Genomic DNA, 21099 nt, shown 5'->3' with positions numbered 1-21099 from the left:
AGCCCGACCAGTTAAGTAACCGGAGCCCGACCAGTTAGTTAACCGGAGCCCGACCAGTTGTGTAACCAAAGCCCGACCAGTTGTGTAGCCAGACCCCGACCAGTTGTGTAACCCTAAGCCTAGCATGAACGAACCGAACAAACATCTGAAGCCCGACTATGCACAACCCGAAGCCCAAGTGACACCCCCATAGCCCAAACAGTTATGTAACCGGAACCCGACCAGTTCTATAACCGGACCCCGACCAGTTGTGTACCCTCAAGCCTAGCAAGTATACATCTCATCCTACTCCCCCGAAGCTAAACAAACAGCCCCCAGAGCCCAACCAAACTCCATTCCTAGGTCTACCAAACAAACACTTAGTCCTACCAAAAACCCTCCACTGGTCCTAAAGTCCTTAAGTCCTTGAGATCTTGTCCTTAGTCCTACCAAAAACCAACTATGGAGCCATAGCAAACAAATTGAGCTCTGTACGAAAAGAGGAACCCGGATTTCTAGCAAACATACAACCCTGGAGGCCTAGCAAACAAACCTGGAGCACTAGTACACAACCATTGGTGCACAAACATGCACGAACCGAAGCCCGACCATGCACAACCCGAATCCCAGGTGACACCCCCATACCACGAACAGTTATGAAACTGGACCCCAACCAGTTCTGTAACTGGACCCCGACCAGTTCTGTAACTGGACCCCGACCAGTTCTGTAACTGGACCCCGACCAGTTCTGTAACTGGACCCCGACCAGTTCTGTAACTGGACCCCGACCAGTTCTGTAACTGGACCCCGACCAGTTCTGCAACTGGACCCCGACCAGTTCTGTAACTGGACCCCGACCAGTTCTGTAACTGCAAACCAAGCATGAACAAACCGAACAAACATCACCTGCAGCACAACCATGCACGAATCGAAGCCCGACCATGCACAACCCGAAGCTCCAATGACACCCCCGGAGCCCGACCAGTTAAGTAACCGGAGCCCGACCAGTTAATTAAGTAACCGGAGCCCGACCAGTTAGTTAACCGGAGCCCGACCAGTTGTGTAACCAAAGCCCGACCAGTTGTGTAGCCAGACCCCGACCAGTTGTGTAACCCTAAGCCTAGCATGAACGAACCGAACAAACATCTGAAGCCCGACTATGCACAACCCGAAGCCCAAGTGACACCCCCATAGCCCAAACAGTTATGTAACCGGAACCCGACCAGTTCTATAACCGGACCCCGACCAGTTGTGTACCCTCAAGCCTAGCAAGTATACATCTCATCCTACTCCCCCGAAGCTAAACAAACAGCCCCCAGAGCCCAACCAAACTCCATTCCTAGGTCTACCAAACAAACACTTAGTCCTACCAAAAACCCTCCACTGGTCCTAAAGTCCTTAAGTCCTTGAGATCTTGTCCTTAGTCCTACCAAAAACCAACTATGGAGCCATAGCAAACAAATTGAGCTCTGTACGAAAAGAGGAACCCGGATTTCTAGCAAACATACAACCCTGGAGGCCTAGCAAACAAACCTGGAGCACTAGTACACAACCATTGGTGCACAAACATGCACGAACCGAAGCCCGACCATGCACAACCCGAATCCCAGGTGACACCCCCATACCACGAACAGTTATGAAACTGGACCCCAACCAGTTCTGTAACTGGACCCCGACCAGTTCTGTAACTGGACCCCGACCAGTTCTGTAACTGGACCCCGACCAGTTCTGTAACTGGACCCCGACCAGTTCTGTAACTGGACCCCGACCAGTTCTGCAACTGGACCCCGACCAGTTCTGTAACTGGACCCCGACCAGTTCTGTAACTGCAAACCAAGCATGAACAAACCGAACAAACATCACCTGCAGCACAACCATGCACGAATCGAAGCCCGACCATGCACAACCCGAAGCTCCAATGACACCCCCGGAGCCCGACCAGTTAAGTAACCGGAGCCCGACCAGTTAATTAAGTAACCGGAGCCCGACCAGTTAGTTAACCGGAGCCCGACCAGTTGTGTAACCAAAGCCCGACCAGTTGTGTAGCCAGACCCCGACCAGTTGTGTAACCCTAAGCCTAGCATGAACGAACCGAACAAACAACATCTGAAGCCCGACTATGCACAACCCGAAGCCCAAGTGACACCCCCATAGCCCAAACAGTTATGTAACCGGAACCCGACCAGTTCTATAACCGGACCCCGACCAGTTGTGTACCCTCAAGCCTAGCAAGTATACATCTCATCCTACTCCCCCGAAGCTAAACAAACAGCCCCCAGAGCCCAACCAAACTCCATTCCTAGCTCTACCAAACAAACACTTAGTCCTACCAAAAACCCTCCACTGGTCCTAAAGTCCTAAAGTCCTTGAGATCTTGTCCTTAGTCCTACCAAAAACCAACTATGGAGCCATAGCAAACAAATTGAGCTCTGTACGAAAAGAGGAACCCGGATTTCTAGCAAACATACAACCCTGGAGGCCTAGCAAACAAACCTGGAGCACTAGTACACAACCATTGGTGCACAAACATGCACGAACCGAAGCCCGACCATGCACAACCCGAATCCCAGGTGACACCCCCATACCACGACCAGTTCTGTAACTGGACCCCGATCAGTTCTGTAACTGGACCCCGACCAGTTCTCTAACTGGACCCCGACCAGTTCTGTAACTGGACCCCGACCAGTTCTGCAACTGGACCCCGACCAGTTCTGTAACTGGACCCCGACCAGTTCTGTAACTGGACCCCGACCAGTTCTGCAACTGGACCCCGACCAGTTCTGCAACTGGACCCCGACCAGTTCTGTAACTGGACCCCGACCAGTTCTGTAACTGGACCCCGACCAGTTCTGTAACTGCAAACCAAGCATGAACAAACCGAACAAACATCACCTGAATCACAACCATGCACGAACCGAAGCCCGACCATGCACAACCCGAAGCTCCAATGACACCCCCGGAGCCCGACCAGTTAAGTAACCGGAGCCCGACCAGTTAATTAAGTAACCGGAGCCCGACCAGTTAGTTAACCGGAGCCCGACCAGTTGTGTAACCAAAGCCCGACCAGTTGTGTAGCCAGACCCCGACCAGTTGTGTAACCCTAAGCCTAGCATGAACGAACCGAACAAACAACATCTGAAGCCCGACTATGCACAACCCGAAGCCCAAGTGACACCCCCATAGCCCAAACAGTTATGTAACCGGAACCCGACCAGTTCTATAACCGGACCCCGACCAGTTGTGTACCCTCAAGCCTAGCAAGTATACATATCATCCTACTCCCCCCAAGCTAAACAAACAGCCCCCAGAGCCCAACCAAACTCCATTCCTAGCTCTACCAAACAAACACTTAGTCCTACCAAAAACCCTCCACTTGTCCTAAAGTCCAAAAGTCCTTGAGATCTTGTCCTTAGTCCTACCAAAAACCAACTATGGAGCCATAGCAAACAAATTGAGCTCTGTACGAAAAGAGGAACCCGGATTTCTAGCAAACATACAACCCTGGAGGCCTAGCAAACAAACCTGGAACACTAGTACACAACCATTGGTGCACAAACATGCACGAACCGAAGCCCGACCATGCACAACCCGAATCCCAGGTGACACCCCCATACCACGAACAGTTATGTAACTGGACCCCGACCAGTTCTGTAACTGGACCCCGACCAGTTCTGTAACTGGACCCCGACCAGTTCTGTAACTGGACCCCGACCAGTTCTGTAACTGGACCCCGACCAGTTCTGTAACTGGACCCCGACCAGTTCTGTAACTGGACCCCGACCAGTTCTGTAACTGCAAACCAAGCATGAACAAACCGAACAAACATCACCTGAATCACAACCATGCACGAACCGAAGCCCGACCATGCACAACCCGAAGCTCCAATGACACCCCCGGAGCCCGACCAGTTAAGTAACCGGAGCCCGACCAGTTAATTAAGTAACCGGAGCCCGACCAGTTAGTTAACCGGAGCCCGACCAGTTGTGTAACCAAAGCCCGACCAGTTGTGTAGCCAGACCCCGACCAGTTGTGTAACCCTAAGCCTAGCATGAACGAACCGAACAAACAACATCTGAAGCCCGACTATGCACAACCCGAATCCCAGGTGACACCCCCATACCCCGAACAGTTATGTAACCGGAGCCCGACCAGTTGTGTAACTGGATCCCCGACCAGTTGTGTAACCGCAAACCAAGCATGAACAAACCGAACAAACATCACCTGAAGCACAACCATGCACGAACCGAAGCCCGACTATGCACAACCCGAAGCTCCAGTGACACCCCCGGAGCCCGACCAGTTGAGTAACCGGAGCCCGACCAGTTGTGTAACTGGACCCCGACCAGTTCTGTAACTGGACCCCGACCAGTTCTGTAACTGCAAACCAAGCATGAACAAACCGAACAAACATCACCTGAAGCACAACCATGCAGGTATCGAAGCCCGACCATGCACAACCCGAATCCTAGGTGACATTCCCATACCACGAGTTATGTAACCGGAGCCCGACCAGTTCTGTAACTGGACCCCGACCAGTTGTGTAACCGCAAGCCATGCATGAACAAACCGAACAAACATCACCTGAATCACAACCATGCACGAACCGAAGCCCGACCATGCACAACCCGAAGCTCCAATGACACCCCCGGAGCCCGACCAGTTAAGTAACCGGAGCCCGACCAGTTAATTAAGTAACCGGAGCCCGACCAGTTAGTTAACCGGAGCCCGACCAGTTGTGTAACCAAAGCCCGACCAGTTGTGTAGCCAGACCCCGACCAGTTGTGTAACCCTAAGCCTAGCATGAACGAACCGAACAAACAACATCTGAAGCCCGACTATGCACAACCCGAAGCCCAAGTGACACCCCCATAGCCCAAACAGTTATGTAACCGGAACCCGACCAGTTCTATAACCGGACCCCGCCCAGTTGTGTACCCTCAAGCCTAGCAAGTATACATCTCATCCTACTCCCCCCAAGCTAAACAAACAGCCCCCAGAGCCCAACCAAACTCCATTCCTAGCTCAACCAAACAAACACTTAGTCCTACCAAAAACCCTCCACTTGTCCTAAAGTCCTAAAGTCCTTGAGATCTTGTCCTTAGTCCTACCAAAAACCAACTATGGAGCCATAGCAAACAAATTGAGCTCTGTACGAAAAGAGGAACCCGGATTTCTAGCAAACATACAACCCTGGAGGCCTAGCAAACAAACCTGGAACACTAGTACACAACCATTGGTGCACAAACATGCACGAACCGAAGCCCGACCATGCACAACCCGAATCCCAGGTGACACCCCCATACCACGAACAGTTATGTAACTGGACCCCGACCAGTTCTGTAACTGGACCCCGACCAGTTCTGTAACTGGACCCCGACCAGTTCTGTAACTGGACCCCGACCAGTTCTGTAACTGGACCCCGACCAGTTCTGTAACTGCAAACCAAGCATGAACAAACCGAACAAACATCACCTGAATCACAACCATGCACGAACCGAAGCCCGACCATGCACAACCCGAAGCTCCAATGACACCCCCGGAGCCCGACCAGTTAAGTAACCGGAGCCCGACCAGTTAATTAAGTAACCGGAGCCCGACCAGTTAGTTAACCGGAGCCCGACCAGTTGTGTAACCAAAGCCCGACCAGTTGTGTAGCCAGACCCCGACCAGTTGTGTAACCCTAAGCCTAGCATGAACGAACCGAACAAACAACATCTGAAGCCCGACTATGCACAACCCGAATCCCAGGTGACACCCCCATACCCCGAACAGTTATGTAACCGGAGCCCGACCAGTTGTGTAACTGGACCCCCGACCAGTTGTGTAACCGCAAACCAAGCATGAACAAACCGAACAAACATCACCTGAAGCACAACCATGCACGAACCGAAGCCCGACTATGCACAACCCGAAGCTCCAGTGACACCCCCGGAGCCCGACCAGTTGAGTAACCGGAGCCCGACCAGTTGTGTAACTGGACCCCGACCAGTTCTGTAACTGGACCCCGACCAGTTCTGTAACCACAAGCCAAGCATGAACAAACCGAACAAACATCACCTGAAGCACAACCATGCAGGTATCGAAGCCCGACCATGCACAACCCGAATCCTAGGTGACATTCCCATACCACGAGTTTTGTAACCGGAGCCCGACCAGTTCTGTAACTGGACCCCGACCAGTTGTGTAACCGCAAGCCATGCATGAACAAACCGAACAAACATCACCTGAATCACAACCATGCACGAACCGAAGCCCGACCATGCACAACCCGAAGCTCCAATGACACCCCCGGAGCCCGACCAGTTAAGTAACCGGAGCCCGACCAGTTAATTAAGTAACCGGAGCCCGACCAGTTAGTTAACCGGAGCCCGACCAGTTGTGTAACCAAAGCCCGACCAGTTGTGTAGCCAGACCCCGACCAGTTGTGTAACCCTAAGCCTAGCATGAACGAACCGAACAAACAACATCTGAAGCCCGACTATGCACAACCCGAAGCCCAAGTGACACCCCCATAGCCCAAACAGTTATGTAACCGGAACCCGACCAGTTCTATAACCGGACCCCGCCCAGTTGTGTACCCTCAAGCCTAGCAAGTATACATCTCATCCTACTCCCCCCAAGCTAAACAAACAGCCCCCAGAGCCCAACCAAACTCCATTCCTAGGTCTACCAAACAAACACTTAGTCCTACCAAAAACCCTCCACTTGTCCTAAAATCCTAAAGTCCTTGAGATCTTGTCCTTAGTCCTACCAAAAACCAACTATGGAGCCATAGCAAACAAATTGAGCTCTGTACGAAAAGAGGAACCCGGATTTCTAGCAAACATACAACCCTGGAGGCCTAGCAAACAAACCTGGAGCACTAGTACACAACCATTGGTGCACAAACATGCACGAACCGAAGCCCGACCATGCACAACCCGAATCCCAGGTGACACCCCCATACCCCGAACAGTTATGTAACCGGAGCCCGACCAGTTGTGTAACTGGACCCCGACCAGTTGTGTAACCGCAAACCAAGCATGAACAAACCGAACAAACATCACCTGAAGCACAACCATGCACGAACCGAAGCCCGACTATGCACAACCCGAAGCTCCAGTGACACCCCCGGAGCCCGACCAGTTGAGTAACCGGAGCCCGACCAGTTCTGTAACTGGACCCCGACCAGTTCTGTAACTGGACCCCGACCAGTTCTGTAACTGGACCCCGACCAGTTCTGTAACTGGACCCCGACCAGTTCTGTAACTGGACCCCGACCAGTTGTGTAACCACAAGCCAAGCATGAACAAACCGAACAAACATCACCTGAAGCACAACCATGCAGGTATCGAAGCCCGACCATGCACAACCCGAATCCTAGGTGACATTCCCATACCACGAACAGTTATGTAACCGGAGCCCGACCAGTTCTGTAACTGGACCCCGACCAGCTGTGTAACCGCAAGCCATGCATGAACAAACCGAACAAACATCATCTGAATCACAACCATGCACGAACCGAAGCCCGACCATGCACAACCCGAAGCTCCAATGACACCCCCGGAGCCCGACCAGTTAAGTAACCGGAGCCCGACCAGTTAATTAAGTAACCGGAGCCCGACCAGTTAGTTAACCGGAGCCCGACCAGTTGTGTAACCAAAGCCCGACCAGTTGTGTAGCCAGACCCCGACCAGTTGTGTAACCCTAAGCCTAGCATGAACGAACCGAACAAACAACATCTGAAGCCCGACTATGCACAACCCGAAGCCCAAGTGACACCCCCATAGCCCAAACAGTTATGTAACCGGAACCCGACCAGTTCTATAACCGGACCCCGACCAGTTGTGTACCCTCAAGCCTAGCAAGTATACATCTCATCCTACTCCCCCGAAGCTAAACAAACAGCCCCCAGAGCCCAACCAAACTCCATTCCTAGGTCTACCAAACAAACACTTAGTCCTACCAAAAACCCTCCACTGGTCCTAAAGTCCTAAAGTCCTTGAGATCTTGTCCTTAGTCCTACCAAAAACCAACTATGGAGCCATAGCAAACAAATTGAGCTCTGTACGAAAAGAGGAACCCGGATTTCTAGCAAACATACAACCCTGGAGGCCTAGCAAACAAACCTGGAGCACTAGTACACAACCATTGGTGCACAAACATGCACGAACCGAAGCCCGACCATGCACAACCCGAATCCCAGGTGACACCCTCATACCACGAACAGTTATGTAACTGGACCCCGACCAGTTCTGTAACTGGACCCCGACCAGTTCTGTAACTGGACCCCGACCAGTTCTGTAACTGGACCCCGACCAGTTCTGTAACTGGACCCCGACCAGTTCTGTAACTGGACCCCGACCAGTTCTGTAACTGCAAACCAAGCATGAACAAACCGAACAAACATCACCTGAATCACAACTATGCACGAATCGAAGCCCGACCATGCACAACCCGAAGCTCCAATGACACCCCCGGAGCCCGACCAGTTAAGTAACCGGAGCCCGACCAGTTAATTAAGTAACCGGAGCCCGACCAGTTAGTTAACCGGAGCCCGACCAGTTGTGTAACCGGAGCCCGATCAGTTGTGTAGCCAGACCCCGACCAGTTGTGTAACCCTAAGCCTAGCATGAACGAACCGAACAAACAACATCTGAAGCCCGACTATGCACAACCCGAAGCCCAAGTGACACCCCCATAGCCCAAACAGTTATGTAACCGGAACCCGACCAGTTCTATAACCGGACCCCGACCAGTTGTGTACCCTCAAGCCTAGCAAGTATACATCTCATCCTACTCCCCCCAAGCTAAACAAACAGCCCCCAGAGCCCAACCAAACTCCATTCCTAGGTCTACCAAACAAACACTTAGTCCTACCAAAAACCCTCCACTTGTCCTAAAGTCCTAAAGTCCTTGAGATCTTGTCCTTAGTCCTACCAAAAACCAACTATGGAGCCATAGCAAACAAATTGAGCTCTGTACGAAAAGAGGAACCCGGATTTCTAGCAAACATACAACCCTGGAGGCCTAGCAAACAAACCTGGAGCACTAGTACACAACCATTGGTGCACAAACATGCACGAACCGAAGCCCGACCATGCACAACCCGAATCCCAGGTGACACCCCCATACCACGAACAGTTATGTAACTGGACCCCGACCAGTTCTGTAACTGGACCCCGACCAGTTCTGTAACTGGACCCCGACCAGTTCTGTAACTGGACCCCGACCAGTTCTGTAACTGGACCCCGACCAGTTCTGTAACTGCAAACCAAGCATGAACAAACCGAACAAACATCACCTGAAGCACAACCATGCACGAATCGAAGCCCGACCATGCACAACCCGAAGCTCCAATGACACCCCCGGAGCCCGACCAGTTAAGTAACCGGAGCCCGACCAGTTAATTAAGTAACCGGAGCCCGACCAGTTAGTTAACCGGAGCCCGACCAGTTGTGTAACCAAAGCCCGACCAGTTGTGTAGCCAGACCCCGACCAGTTGTGTAACCCTAAGCCTAGCATGAACGAACCGAACAAACAACATCTGAAGCCCGACTATGCACAACCCGAAGCCCAAGTGACACCCCCATAGCCCAAACAGTTATGTAACCGGAACCCGACCAGTTCTATAACCGGACCCCGACCAGTTGTGTACCCTCAAGCCTAGCAAGTATACATCTCATCCTACTCCCCCCAAGCTAAACAAACAGCCCCCAGAGCCCAACCAAACTCCATTCCTAGGTCTACCAAACAAACACTTAGTCCTACCAAAAACCCTCCACTGGTCCTAAAGTCCTAAAGTCCTTGAGATCTTGTCCTTAGTCCTACCAAAAACCAACTATGGAGCCATAGCAAACAAATTGAGTTCTGTACGAAAAGAGGAACCCGGATTTCTAGCAAACATACAACCCTGGAGGCCTAGCAAACAAACCTGGAGCACTAGTACACAACCATTGGTGCACAAACATGCACGAACCGAAGCCCGACCATGCACAACCCGAATCCCAGGTGACACCCCCATACCACGAACAGTTATGTAACTGGACCCCGACCAGTTCTGTAACTGGACCCCGACCAGTTCTGTAACTGGACCCCGACCAGTTCTGTAACTGGACCCCGACCAGTTCTGTAACTGGACCCCGACCAGTTCTGTAACTGCAAACCAAGCATGAACAAACCGAACAAACATCACCTGAAGCACAACCATGCACGAATCGAAGCCCGACCATGCACAACCCGAAGCTCCAATGACACCCCCGGAGCCCGACCAGTTAAGTAACCGGAGCCCGACCAGTTAATTAAGTAACCGGAGCCCGACCAGTTAGTTAACCGGAGCCCGACCAGTTGTGTAACCAAAGCCCGACCAGTTGTGTAGCCAGACCCCGACCAGTTGTGTAGCCCTAAGCCTAGCATGAACGAACCGAACAAACAACATCTGAAGCCCGACTATGCACAACCCGAAGCCCAAGTGACACCCCCATAGCCCAAACAGTTATGTAACCGGAGCCCGACCAGTTCTATAACCGGACCCCGACCAGTTGTGTACCCTCAAGCCTAGCAAGTATACATCTCATCCTACTCCCCCCAAGCTAAACACACAGCCCCCAGAGTCCAACCAAACTCCATTCCTAGTTCTACCAAACAAACACTTAGTCCTACCAAAAACCCTCCACTTGTCCTAAAGTCCTAAAGTCCTTGAGATCTTGTCCTTAGTCCTACCAAAAACCAACTATGGAGCCATAGCAAACAAATTGAGCTCTGTACGAAAAGAGGAACCCGGATTTCTAGCAAACATACAACCCTGGAGGCCTAGCAAACAAACCTGGAGCACTAGTACACAACCATTGGTGCACAAACATGCACGAACCGAAGCCCGACCATGCACAACCCGAATCCCAGGTGACACCCCCATACCACGAACAGTTATGTAACTGGACCCCGACCAGTTCTGTAACTGGACCCCGACCAGTTCTGTAACTGGACCCCGACCAGTTCTGTAACTGGACCCCGACCAGTTCTGTAACTGGACCCCGACCAGTTCTGTAACTGGACCCCGACCAGTTCTGTAACTGGACCCCGACCAGTTCTGTAACTGCAAACCAAGCATGAACAAACCGAACAAACATCACCTGCAGCACAACCATGCACGAATCGAAGCCCGACCATGCACAACCCGAAGCTCCAATGACACCCCCGGAGCCCGACCAGTTAAGTAACCGGAGCCCGACCAGTTAATTAAGTAACCGGAGCCCGACCAGTTAGTTAACCGGAGCCCGACCAGTTGTGTAACCAAAGCCCGACCAGTTGTGTAGCCAGACCCCGACCAGTTGTGTAACCCTAAGCCTAGCATGAACGAACCGAACAAACAACATCTGAAGCCCGACTATGCACAACCCGAAGCCCAAGTGACACCCCCATAGCCCAAACAGTTATGTAACCGGAACCCGACCAGTTCTATAACCGGACCCCGACCAGTTGTGTACCCTCAAGCCTAGCAAGTATACATCTCATCCTACTCCCCCCCAAGCTAAACAAACAGCCCCCAGAGTCCAACCAAACTCCATTCTTAGCTCTACCAAACAAACACTTAGTCCTACCAAAAACCCTCCACTTGTCCTAAAGTCCTAAAGTCCTTGAGATCTTGTCCTTAGTCCTACCAAAAACCAACTATGGAGCCATAGCAAACAAATTGAGCTCTGCACGAAAAGAGGAACCCGGATTTCTAGCAAACATACAACCCTGGAGGCCTAGCAAACAAACCTGGAGCACTAGTACACAACCATTGGTGCACAAACATGCACGAACCGAAGCCCGACCATGCACAACCCGAATCCCAGGTGACACCCCCATACCCCGAACAGTTATGTAACCGGAGCCCGACCAGTTGTGTAACTGGATCCCCGACCAGTTGTGTAACCGCAAACCAAGCATGAACAAACCGAACAAACATCACCTGAAGCACAACCATGCACGAACCGAAGCCCGACTATGCACAACCCGAAGCTCCAGTGACACCCCCGGAGCCCGACCAGTTGAGTAACCGGAGCCCGACCAGTTGTGTAACTGGACCCCGACCAGTTCTGTAACTGGACCCCGACCAGTTCTGTAACTGGACCCCGACCAGTTGTGTAACCACAAGCCAAGCATGAACAAACCGAACAAACATCACCTGAAGCACAACCATGCAGGTATCGAAGCCCGACCATGCACAACCCGAATCCTAGGTGACATTCCCATACCACGAACAGTTATGTAACCGGAGCCCGACCAGTTCTGTAACTGGACCCCGACCAGTTGTGTAACCGCAAGCCATGCATGAACAAACCGAACAAACATCACCTGAATCACAACCATGCACGAACCGAAGCCCGACCATGCACAACCCGAAGCTCCAATGACACCCCCGGAGCCCGACCAGTTAAGTAACCGGAGCCCGACCAGTTAATTAAGTAACCGGAGCCCGACCAGTTAGTTAACCGGAGCCCGACCAGTTGTGTAACCAAAGCCCGACCAGTTGTGTAGCCAGACCCCGACCAGTTGTGTAACCCTAAGCCTAGCATGAACGAACCGAACAAACAACATCTGAAGCCCGACTATGCACAACCCGAAGCCCAAGTGACACCCCCATAGCCCAAACAGTTATGTAACCGGAACCCGACCAGTTCTATAACCGGACCCCGACCAGTTGTGTACCCTCAAGCCTAGCAAGTATACATCTCATCCTACTCCCCCCAAGCTAAACAAACAGCCCCCAGAGCCCAACCAAACTCCATTCCTAGGTCTACCAAACAAACACTTAGTCCTACCAAAAACCCTCCACTGGTCCTAAAGTCCTAAAGTCCTTGAAATCTTGTCCTTAGTCCTACCAAAAACCAACTATGGAGCCATAGCAAACAAATTGAGCTTTGTACGAAAAGAGGAACCCGGATTTCTAGCAAACATACAACCCTGGAGGCCTAGCAAACAAACCTGGAGCACTAGTACACAACCATTGGTGCACAAACATGCACGAACCGAAGCCCGACCATGCACAACCCGAATCCCAGGTGACACCCCCATACCACGAACAGTTATGTAACTGGACCCCGACCAGTTCTGTAACTGGACCCCGACCAGTTCTGTAACTGGACCCCGACCAGTTCTGTAACTGGACCCCGACCAGTTCTGTAACTGGACCCCGACCAGTTCTGTAACTGGACCCCGACCAGTTCTGTAACTGGACCCCGACCAGTTCTGTAACTGGACCCCGACCAGTTCTGTAACTGGACCCCGACCAGTTCTGTAACTGGACCCCGACCAGTTCTGTAACTGGACCCCGACCAGTTCTGTAACTGGACCCCGACCAGTTCTGTAACTGGACCCCGACCAGTTCTGTAACTGGACCCCGACCAGTTCTGTAACTGGACCCCGACCAGTTCTGTAACTGGACCCCGACCAGTTCTGTAACTGGACCCCGCCCAGTTCTGTAACTGGACCCCGCCCAGTTCTGTAACTGGACCCCGCCCAGTTCTGTAACTGGACCCCGACCAGTTCTGTAACTGGACCCCGACCAGTTCTGTAACTGGACCCCGACCAGTTCTGTAACTGGACCCCGACCAGTTCTGTAACTGGACCCCGACCAGTTCTGTAACTGGACCCCGACCAGTTCTGTAACTGGACCCCGACCAGTTCTGTAACTGCAAACCAAGCATGAACAAACTGAACAAACATCACCTGCAGCACAACCATGCACGAATCGAAGCCCGACCATGCACAACCCGAAGCTCCAATGACACCCCCGGAGCCCGACCAGTTAAGTAACCGGAGCCCGACCAGTTAATTAAGTAACCGGAGCCCGACCAGTTAGTTAACCGGAGCCCGACCAGTTGTGTAACCAAAGCCCGACCAGTTGTGTAGCCAGACCCCGACCAGTTGTGTAACCCTAAGCCTAGCATGAACGAACCGAACAAACAACATCTGAAGCCCGACTATGCACAACCCGAAGCCCAAGTGACACCCCCATTGCCCAAACAGTTATGTAACCGGACCCCGACCTGTTGTGTAACCGGACCCCTACCAGTTGTGTAACCTCAAGCCTAGCAAGTATATACATCTCATCCTACTCCCACCAAGCTAAACAAACAGCCCCCAGAGCCCAACCAAACTCCATTCTTAGGTCTACCAAACAAACACTTAGTCCTACCAAAAACCCTCCACTTGTCCTAAAGTCCTTGAGATCTTGTCCTTAGTCCTACGAAAAACCCTCCACTTGTCCTAAAAACCAACTATGGAGCCATAGCAAACAAAAATTGAGCTCTGTACGAAAAGAAGAACCCGGATTGTAGCAAACATACAACCTTGGAGGCGTAGCAAACAAACCTGGAGCACTAGTACACAACCACTGATGCACAACCATGCACGAACCGGAGCCCGACCATGAACAACTATAAGCCGAACAAGTCACACCCCGGAGCCCGACCAGTTGTGTAATCGCAAGCCTAGCAAGCAAATATCTCATCCACCCAAAGTAGGGTGCCACAGAGGTCCATTTTGGGGCCAACCCTTTTTGGTCATATATATATCAATGACATAGATGATAATATTATTATTATTTTACAAACCAAATCAAATTTGCAGATGCCACTATAATCTATGGTAAAGTGGGAAGTGAAAGCCATATAGAAACCTTACAAAGAGATCTACATGAACTCCACAAATGGTCAGATGACTTTTAATGTCGATAAATGCAATACCTTGCATGTGGGGCATAACAATCCACGTCACAGCTACCAAATCAACATTATCTTGGAGTCAGAATCCACCAATCACTGATAGTTGTACAAGTGGGAGCGGCAGTAAAAAAGCAAACCAAACCCTGGGAATAATCATGCGTACCTTTACCTTTAAGGAAAAGAAAGTAGACCTTTAATTGTATAAGTTTCTTGTGCGCCCCCGCATGAATTATTGCATCCAGGCATGGAGACCTCATCTTCAGAGACATGGCTGCTCTGGAGCCATGTCTTACCAGAGCTATGTCTTACGACAAAAATCATACCAGAGCTTAGTCATCTCTCGTATCAGGAACGGTTGAGGGCCACAGGGCTAACAACACAAACCAGGCATGACAGGGCGGATTTCATAGAAACCTTTAAAATACTAAAGAATTTAGAGGATGTCGATCAGGACAATGTCTTCAAAAGGTCAGATGTTACACGAACAAGGAGCAATGGGTTCAAAATCAACAAGCCAGAGTGTTGAACAGGAAACAGGAGATGCTGTTTTACCCATAGGGTTATAAACCCGTGGAACCGCCTACCAGCCGAAGCCGTAAGCGCCGAAACTCTTCTGGGTTTTTAAATACAGCTGGAAAAGATCATCAGGACAAATGGGGGGACCTTTGACAAGCCGCCGGCTTACTGTCCTCATCGAGGCCACTAGTATTAGTGGCCCTCGGGTAAATTCAGTTCCTGGAGGGGTCTCCCCGCTCCTTCCCGTTGAGAAGTTGTTCATCTATTACAGTATTTGTACACTGGACTGTAACTAAACTTTGTTTTTAAAACTATTAACTTTATGAAATAATATTACCTTACCTTGAGGTTACCTTGAGGTGATTCCGGGGCTCAGCGACCCCGCGGCCCGGTCGTCGACCAGGCATACGCGAGAATAATTCTGAATACGCACTGCGATAAAATTGACGAACGCGGATTGGGCGGCGGCGTAGGCGAGCCTGGCCTGAGGACAGGCAACTGTAAATGCTTCACCCTCCATATACTTGAAGTGCAAATAATTGCCAACAGAACCTAAATACCGAACCTACTATGCGCCTAATTAAACACTGAATATAAAATTAGGCGTCGATTAGGGAAAGTCGATTTATTATCGACTTTCATGTACTGTGTATTAAAAATAGTTTTTATCGTGTATAAATGCGTCTTGGGAGGGTGGTGGGGGGCTCGACCGCCGCGTTAACGAGTCTAGCCTGACGACGGAGTGGTTTAACACTGGGGAAGTGTATTCTAGATAATATGCTACCCATATAATGTTGGCAAATCATGATCCTCAAAATCTTCCACAATATCCGAGAGGCGACAGACTATTTAGCATTAGTGGAATACAATTTGAATACTACAGAACCCGAATGTATAATGCATTAAGCATTGTAGGTGGAGGTAGACTATATATTCATGTGTACCTCCCAACTGCTCAGACAGCCAAAAAAAATTATCAGCCTTACCTACACGGGAGCGACATACTCACGTCGCCGCTGCTTCCTGACAACTGACTGGGTCGCCGTCAGTGACCCGTAGCGACCGACCGACTCAGAGACCCTCTGCCTAAAATTATTTGAACGCCATATTGAAATTCCTAGCGTAATTGCACCAGGACTGTGTAAATTAATATTTATATATGCATTATAGACCTTTCTAAAGTAATTTATAGATCTGAATATCATATATTGTCTAACAAACGAATTATTTAAGTCAATATTTTAATTATGCCAGACACTAGTCTCATCGTATACAAGCAGATTCATCAGCGGATTTTTATTATTTTTTTTTATTTATATATAAAAAGAGTTCTTAAATTCTTGTAAAGCCACTATAGCATGCATAGTGTTTCAGGAAGGTTCTTAATCCTATATTTTCCCCCGGAATACGACCCGCCAAATTGGCCAAACAACCAATTCCCTGCTGGGTGAATAGTTAAGGATTGTCGTTCGGTCAGTCCTTCCCGGCCAGCAGGTCAAAGCGCTGGCGAAGAGCCGGGCGCGCGCTGGCAATGGGGGGGGGGGTAGAAATAGCCTAAGCTACTCTATCCCTTTGAGATGTATTTATTGCTTATCTCAATAAACATACTTGAACTTGAACTTGGGCGCGCGCTTTACCACTGCGCCACACTACGCTACGCTCCGTGGCGTAGTGGAATTTTGAATTTTGAATGCTGACTAACCTAGCTCAACCCAACCTAACGTAACCCAAATCAAACCAATCTAATCCAACCGAGCCTAATGCAGCCTAACCCTAATAACATAACCTAATACAGCCTAGCATAACAATACATCCGGTTTTAAGACAGAAAATGAGTTTAGCCTGTAACGTAGCCATGTTACGTTGTTGAGTAGATTAGATACATAGTGTTTAGTGAGTTTTCATATTTATTTAGTAGTCCTGGATACAGCAGTGCCGTAGACGTTGAGACGGAGCTTAGAGCAGAGCAGAGAGCTGAGTGTGGCCGGAGTCGCGGAGCTCTATGTGGGAGAGCGTTGTAGCTCGATGCGGTCCTAGTCTGCTGTCTGTTCTGTGTCGAAACTGTAGCGTCTTGTAGACGATTAGGACTGTACACGTTGTTGTTATAGATTCAGCTATTCGGAACAAGTTCCAAGTAGCACGAGCTATGGTGAGCCCGTAACTTACCTGGCACAGGAGAGGCCAGGGTATAAGTAGCACGGGCCATGGTGAGCCAGTACACCATCTGGTCGCCACTTGGTCCGGGAGACATCTCCCGTCACGCAGGGTGCAGTCGCGCCTCCACAGATCTCCAGTATCAGCTCTTGATACTGGTAATGGCTCAAAAGGGCCACCACTTACGGGCTATTCATGCCCGTGCCACCTCTTGGGTGGCTTAATCTTCATCAATCAATCAATCAGTGAGCCAGTAGTGGACTTACTTGGCACAGGAGCCTCGTTCTTCGATTGATGAAGATTAAGCCACTCAAGAGGTGGCACGGGCATGAATAGCCCGTAAGTGGTGGCCCTTTCGAGCCATTACCAGCATCAAAAGATGATACTGGATATGTGAAGGTGCGACTGCACCCTGCGTGACGGGAGATGTCTCCCGTGCTCGCTCTTCGATTGATTGATTGATTGATAAAGATTAAGCCACCCAAGAGGTGGCACGGGCATGAATAGCCCGTAAGTGGAAGATTTTTTGTTGGATTGAATGTGATCTGTGGTCGTGAAAGGATATACTGCGTGTTGTGCTCGCATTTAAATCGTCAGTCTGTGGTTGCTATCGCGGGGTGCTTGCTTGTGTTGCATCTGATCCTAAATAATCATCATTGAGTTTCTTAACATTAATAGTCCAAATTAGCGTATCTTGCTTTTAAATTTGCCCAAAAAGTAGCAAGTAGCGAAATTAAAAATTTGGGAGCGCGGGGCTCTCAAAAGTAGCCCAATTCGCTATTTGTAGCCCAATCTGGCAACACTGCCCACAAGATGGGTATGGGGTGTATAATAAATGAACTAAACTAACTAACTAAACGGTAGAGGGATGGTCTTGCTTTATGCAAGTCGACGTTTAATCCCAGACCGTCCAAGTGGTTGGGCACCATTCCTTCCTCTCATTCCCCTCCAATTTCGCATCCTGATCCTGATTGATTGATCGATGAAGATTAAGCCACCCAAAATGTGGCACGGGCATGAATAGCCCGTAAGTGGTGGCCCTTTTGAGCCATTACCAGTATCAAGAGATGATACTGGAGATCTGTGGAGGTGTGACTGCACCCTGCGTGACGGGAGATGTCTCCCGTGGACTACTGTAGCATTCCACATTATTTCTAATGTGCCAGCAACTTAGCACCTTTATCACTAATGACTCCTGCAATCATATTAACTATTAATGACATTAACAATTACATCAATGACGTGTAATTATATGAATATAGCAAAATATAGCAGGCACATTTTCTTTGAAACGGTCTCAAGAATTTGGTTTTCTGTAAATTTTCTATGGGACACTAAAATAGTTTTCGAATTTCATATTTCACATGTTTGAATATACTAAGGGGAAGCGAAGGGGGAGCCGTGGCAACTATTTCTCTAGTGGCCTCGACAAGGACAGAAAGCCGACGACTTGTCTAAGGTCCCCCATTTGTCCTGATGATTTTGTCGAGCTGGATTGTTAAATTCAGCAGTTTTGGCATTTACGGCTTCGGCGGGTAGGCGGACCTTATCTGTGAAAAAGCATCTCCTGTTTTCTATCCTACATTGTGGCTCGTTGAACTTGAACCGTTTCTTCTTGTCTGTGGTACATTTGACCTTTTAAAGAAGCTGTCTGTAAACTTCAACGCCCGATTTCCAACAGTCCTTGGGCTAAATACTCTCTCTCAGACTGTGTTCCGAATCTTCCTTTTTACCCTCTTTCTAAGCACCAGCAAGAACTTCTTGGACTTGGTCTTTCTTTTGCTACTTCCCCTGGCCCGCGCTGTGGCATTGACCTCATTAGTTTCTTTGACAGGTTTGTCAATTCTAACTCTAGTACTCTTTCGGACCTGTCTGCCTTTAGAGGGGCCCTTATCCCAGTTCTTGACAGCTTGTTTTCTAAAAATTATCACCTTCCTCAACGCTTCCAGTTGCCCTTGCCTCCTTGAAATCTAACAATTCTATTTTTATCCTTCCTTCCGACAAAGGCAATTCGGTGATTGTCCTTGACCGTGAGGACTACCTCCAGAAAGCAGATGTCTTGTTCTCCGAGTCTCGCACTTATGCTCCTCTGACTTCTAACCCTTTGGATCGCCTCAAAACTTCCTTTAACCGCAAACTAAGACAGCTCTCTAATCTTTGTCCTCTTGACTTCGATCTCATTAATTAAACGTTTCCGTGTCATCTGCCTTTCTCTTCCTTATTTCTATTGTAGCGAGTAAATATTATACTCACTCCAGTCTCTCATTATCTTAATGGCATAACTAATTAGCACTAATTACAGAAGCTACAATCCTTTCGCCAATTACAGGTAATACTCTTGTCATCCTGTTGGAGGGAGCGGAGTATTACCTGCAATTGGGAAAGGATTGTAGCTTCTGTAATTAGTGCTAATTAGTTATGCCATTAAGATAATGGGAGACTGGAGTGAGTACAATGTTTACTCACAAAACTATGATCTACTAAAGACTCATAAACCTGGTGTTCCTCTTCGTCCTATCATTTCTTCACGGAACTCTGTCAGCTATCTGTTGACTCTAACTGTTTCTCTTTCAACGGCATATATTACACTCAAACTTTCGGTGTCGCTATGGGTTTCCCTCTCTCCCTGTTCTTGCCAATTTCTACATGGAATACTTCGAAACTGTTCTTCTTCCTACTATTGATACTCGTCCCTCTCTTTGGCTTCACTATGTTGATGACATTTTTGCTTTATGGCCTCATGACTAGTCTTTTCCAGCCTTTCCTCTCCTCTCTTAACAATCTGGCTCCTATCCATTTCAAAGTTGAATGGGAAACTAACTCCCTCCTTCCTTTTCTTGGCGTTCACGTTCATAGCTCTGTGTCCGGGTTCTCTTTCTCTGTCTACCGCAAACCCATGCATAGTGTCATGTACATTCACTTCTTTTCCTACCATCCTCCTTCTGTTAAGAAAAGTGTCCTCGTCTCTCTCTTCCTCCGTGCTCTAAGCATCAGCGACCCTCAGTTTTTTTATTCTGAAATTGCCTTTATCTACAAATCCTTCTCTCGCCTTGGTTACCCTTTGCATTTTATCAACTGTGCCCACTCTCAAGTTAAACAAAATTTTGTTCATCCTAAACCTGTTTTCAACACTAGTAGCACTGTACTATGCCTTCCCTTCATGTCTGAACTCAGAACTTTTACTAATACCTTTCGTCCTCTTGACATAAAGTTCGCATTTCGACAAACTAACACACTTCGTAGCAATCTAGTTCACACTGCTTGATAGTTCACACTATTAAAGTTGTGCAACTGATCGAGGAAATTAAAGTAAAATCATTTACATTAAAGTAATTTCCTCTAGAATGTTTAATATCAACTAAATAAGGGAGTTCCAGTAAGTAGTAGTATACTACGAAATTAAACTTATTAGTAAGTAACTATTTTTAGTAAAGGAAATGATTTAATTTATCTCTCTTTTTCTTCTCATTTTTCTTTCTTTTTCTTTCCATTGTTTTCTCTTACGATTTCCTTCTTATTCCTACTATTTCCCTCTCTTATTCCTTTTACTATCTTATTGGGTGGAATAAAAAGGAGCTGCCTCGTATGGGCCTTCTGCAATTATCTTCGTTCTTGTGTTGTTATGCAGGCGACGAGTCACAATAATGTGGCTGAAGTATGTTGACCAGACCACACACTAGAAAGTGAAGGGACGATGATGTTTCGGTCCGTCCTGGACCATTCTCAAGTCGATGAGAATGGTCCAGGACGGACCGAA

The 21099-nt window shown here is 49.1% G+C and overlaps 1 protein-coding gene across 1 annotated transcript in view; it reads right to left on the bottom strand.

The window, feature by feature from the left end:
* LOC123768993 (facilitated trehalose transporter Tret1) overlaps window positions 1–16220 on the bottom strand; it is a 33588-nt gene extending 17368 nt beyond the window's left edge. The window contains exon 1 of the mRNA XM_045759918.2: window positions 16175–16220. Within this exon, the coding sequence (XP_045615874.1) occupies window positions 16175–16191 (17 nt within the window). The 5' untranslated portion in view covers window positions 16192–16220. The remainder of the gene's footprint in view (window positions 1–16174) is intronic.
* Between the last annotated feature and the right edge of the window lie 4879 nt (window positions 16221–21099).

The sequence above is a fragment of the Procambarus clarkii genome, chromosome 64 (genome assembly GCF_040958095.1).
Source record: "Procambarus clarkii isolate CNS0578487 chromosome 64, FALCON_Pclarkii_2.0, whole genome shotgun sequence".
Classification (NCBI taxonomy): domain Eukaryota; kingdom Metazoa; phylum Arthropoda; class Malacostraca; order Decapoda; family Cambaridae; genus Procambarus; species Procambarus clarkii.
Note: the sequence above shows the minus strand (reverse complement) of the source record. Positions and strands in the feature narration are given on the sequence as shown.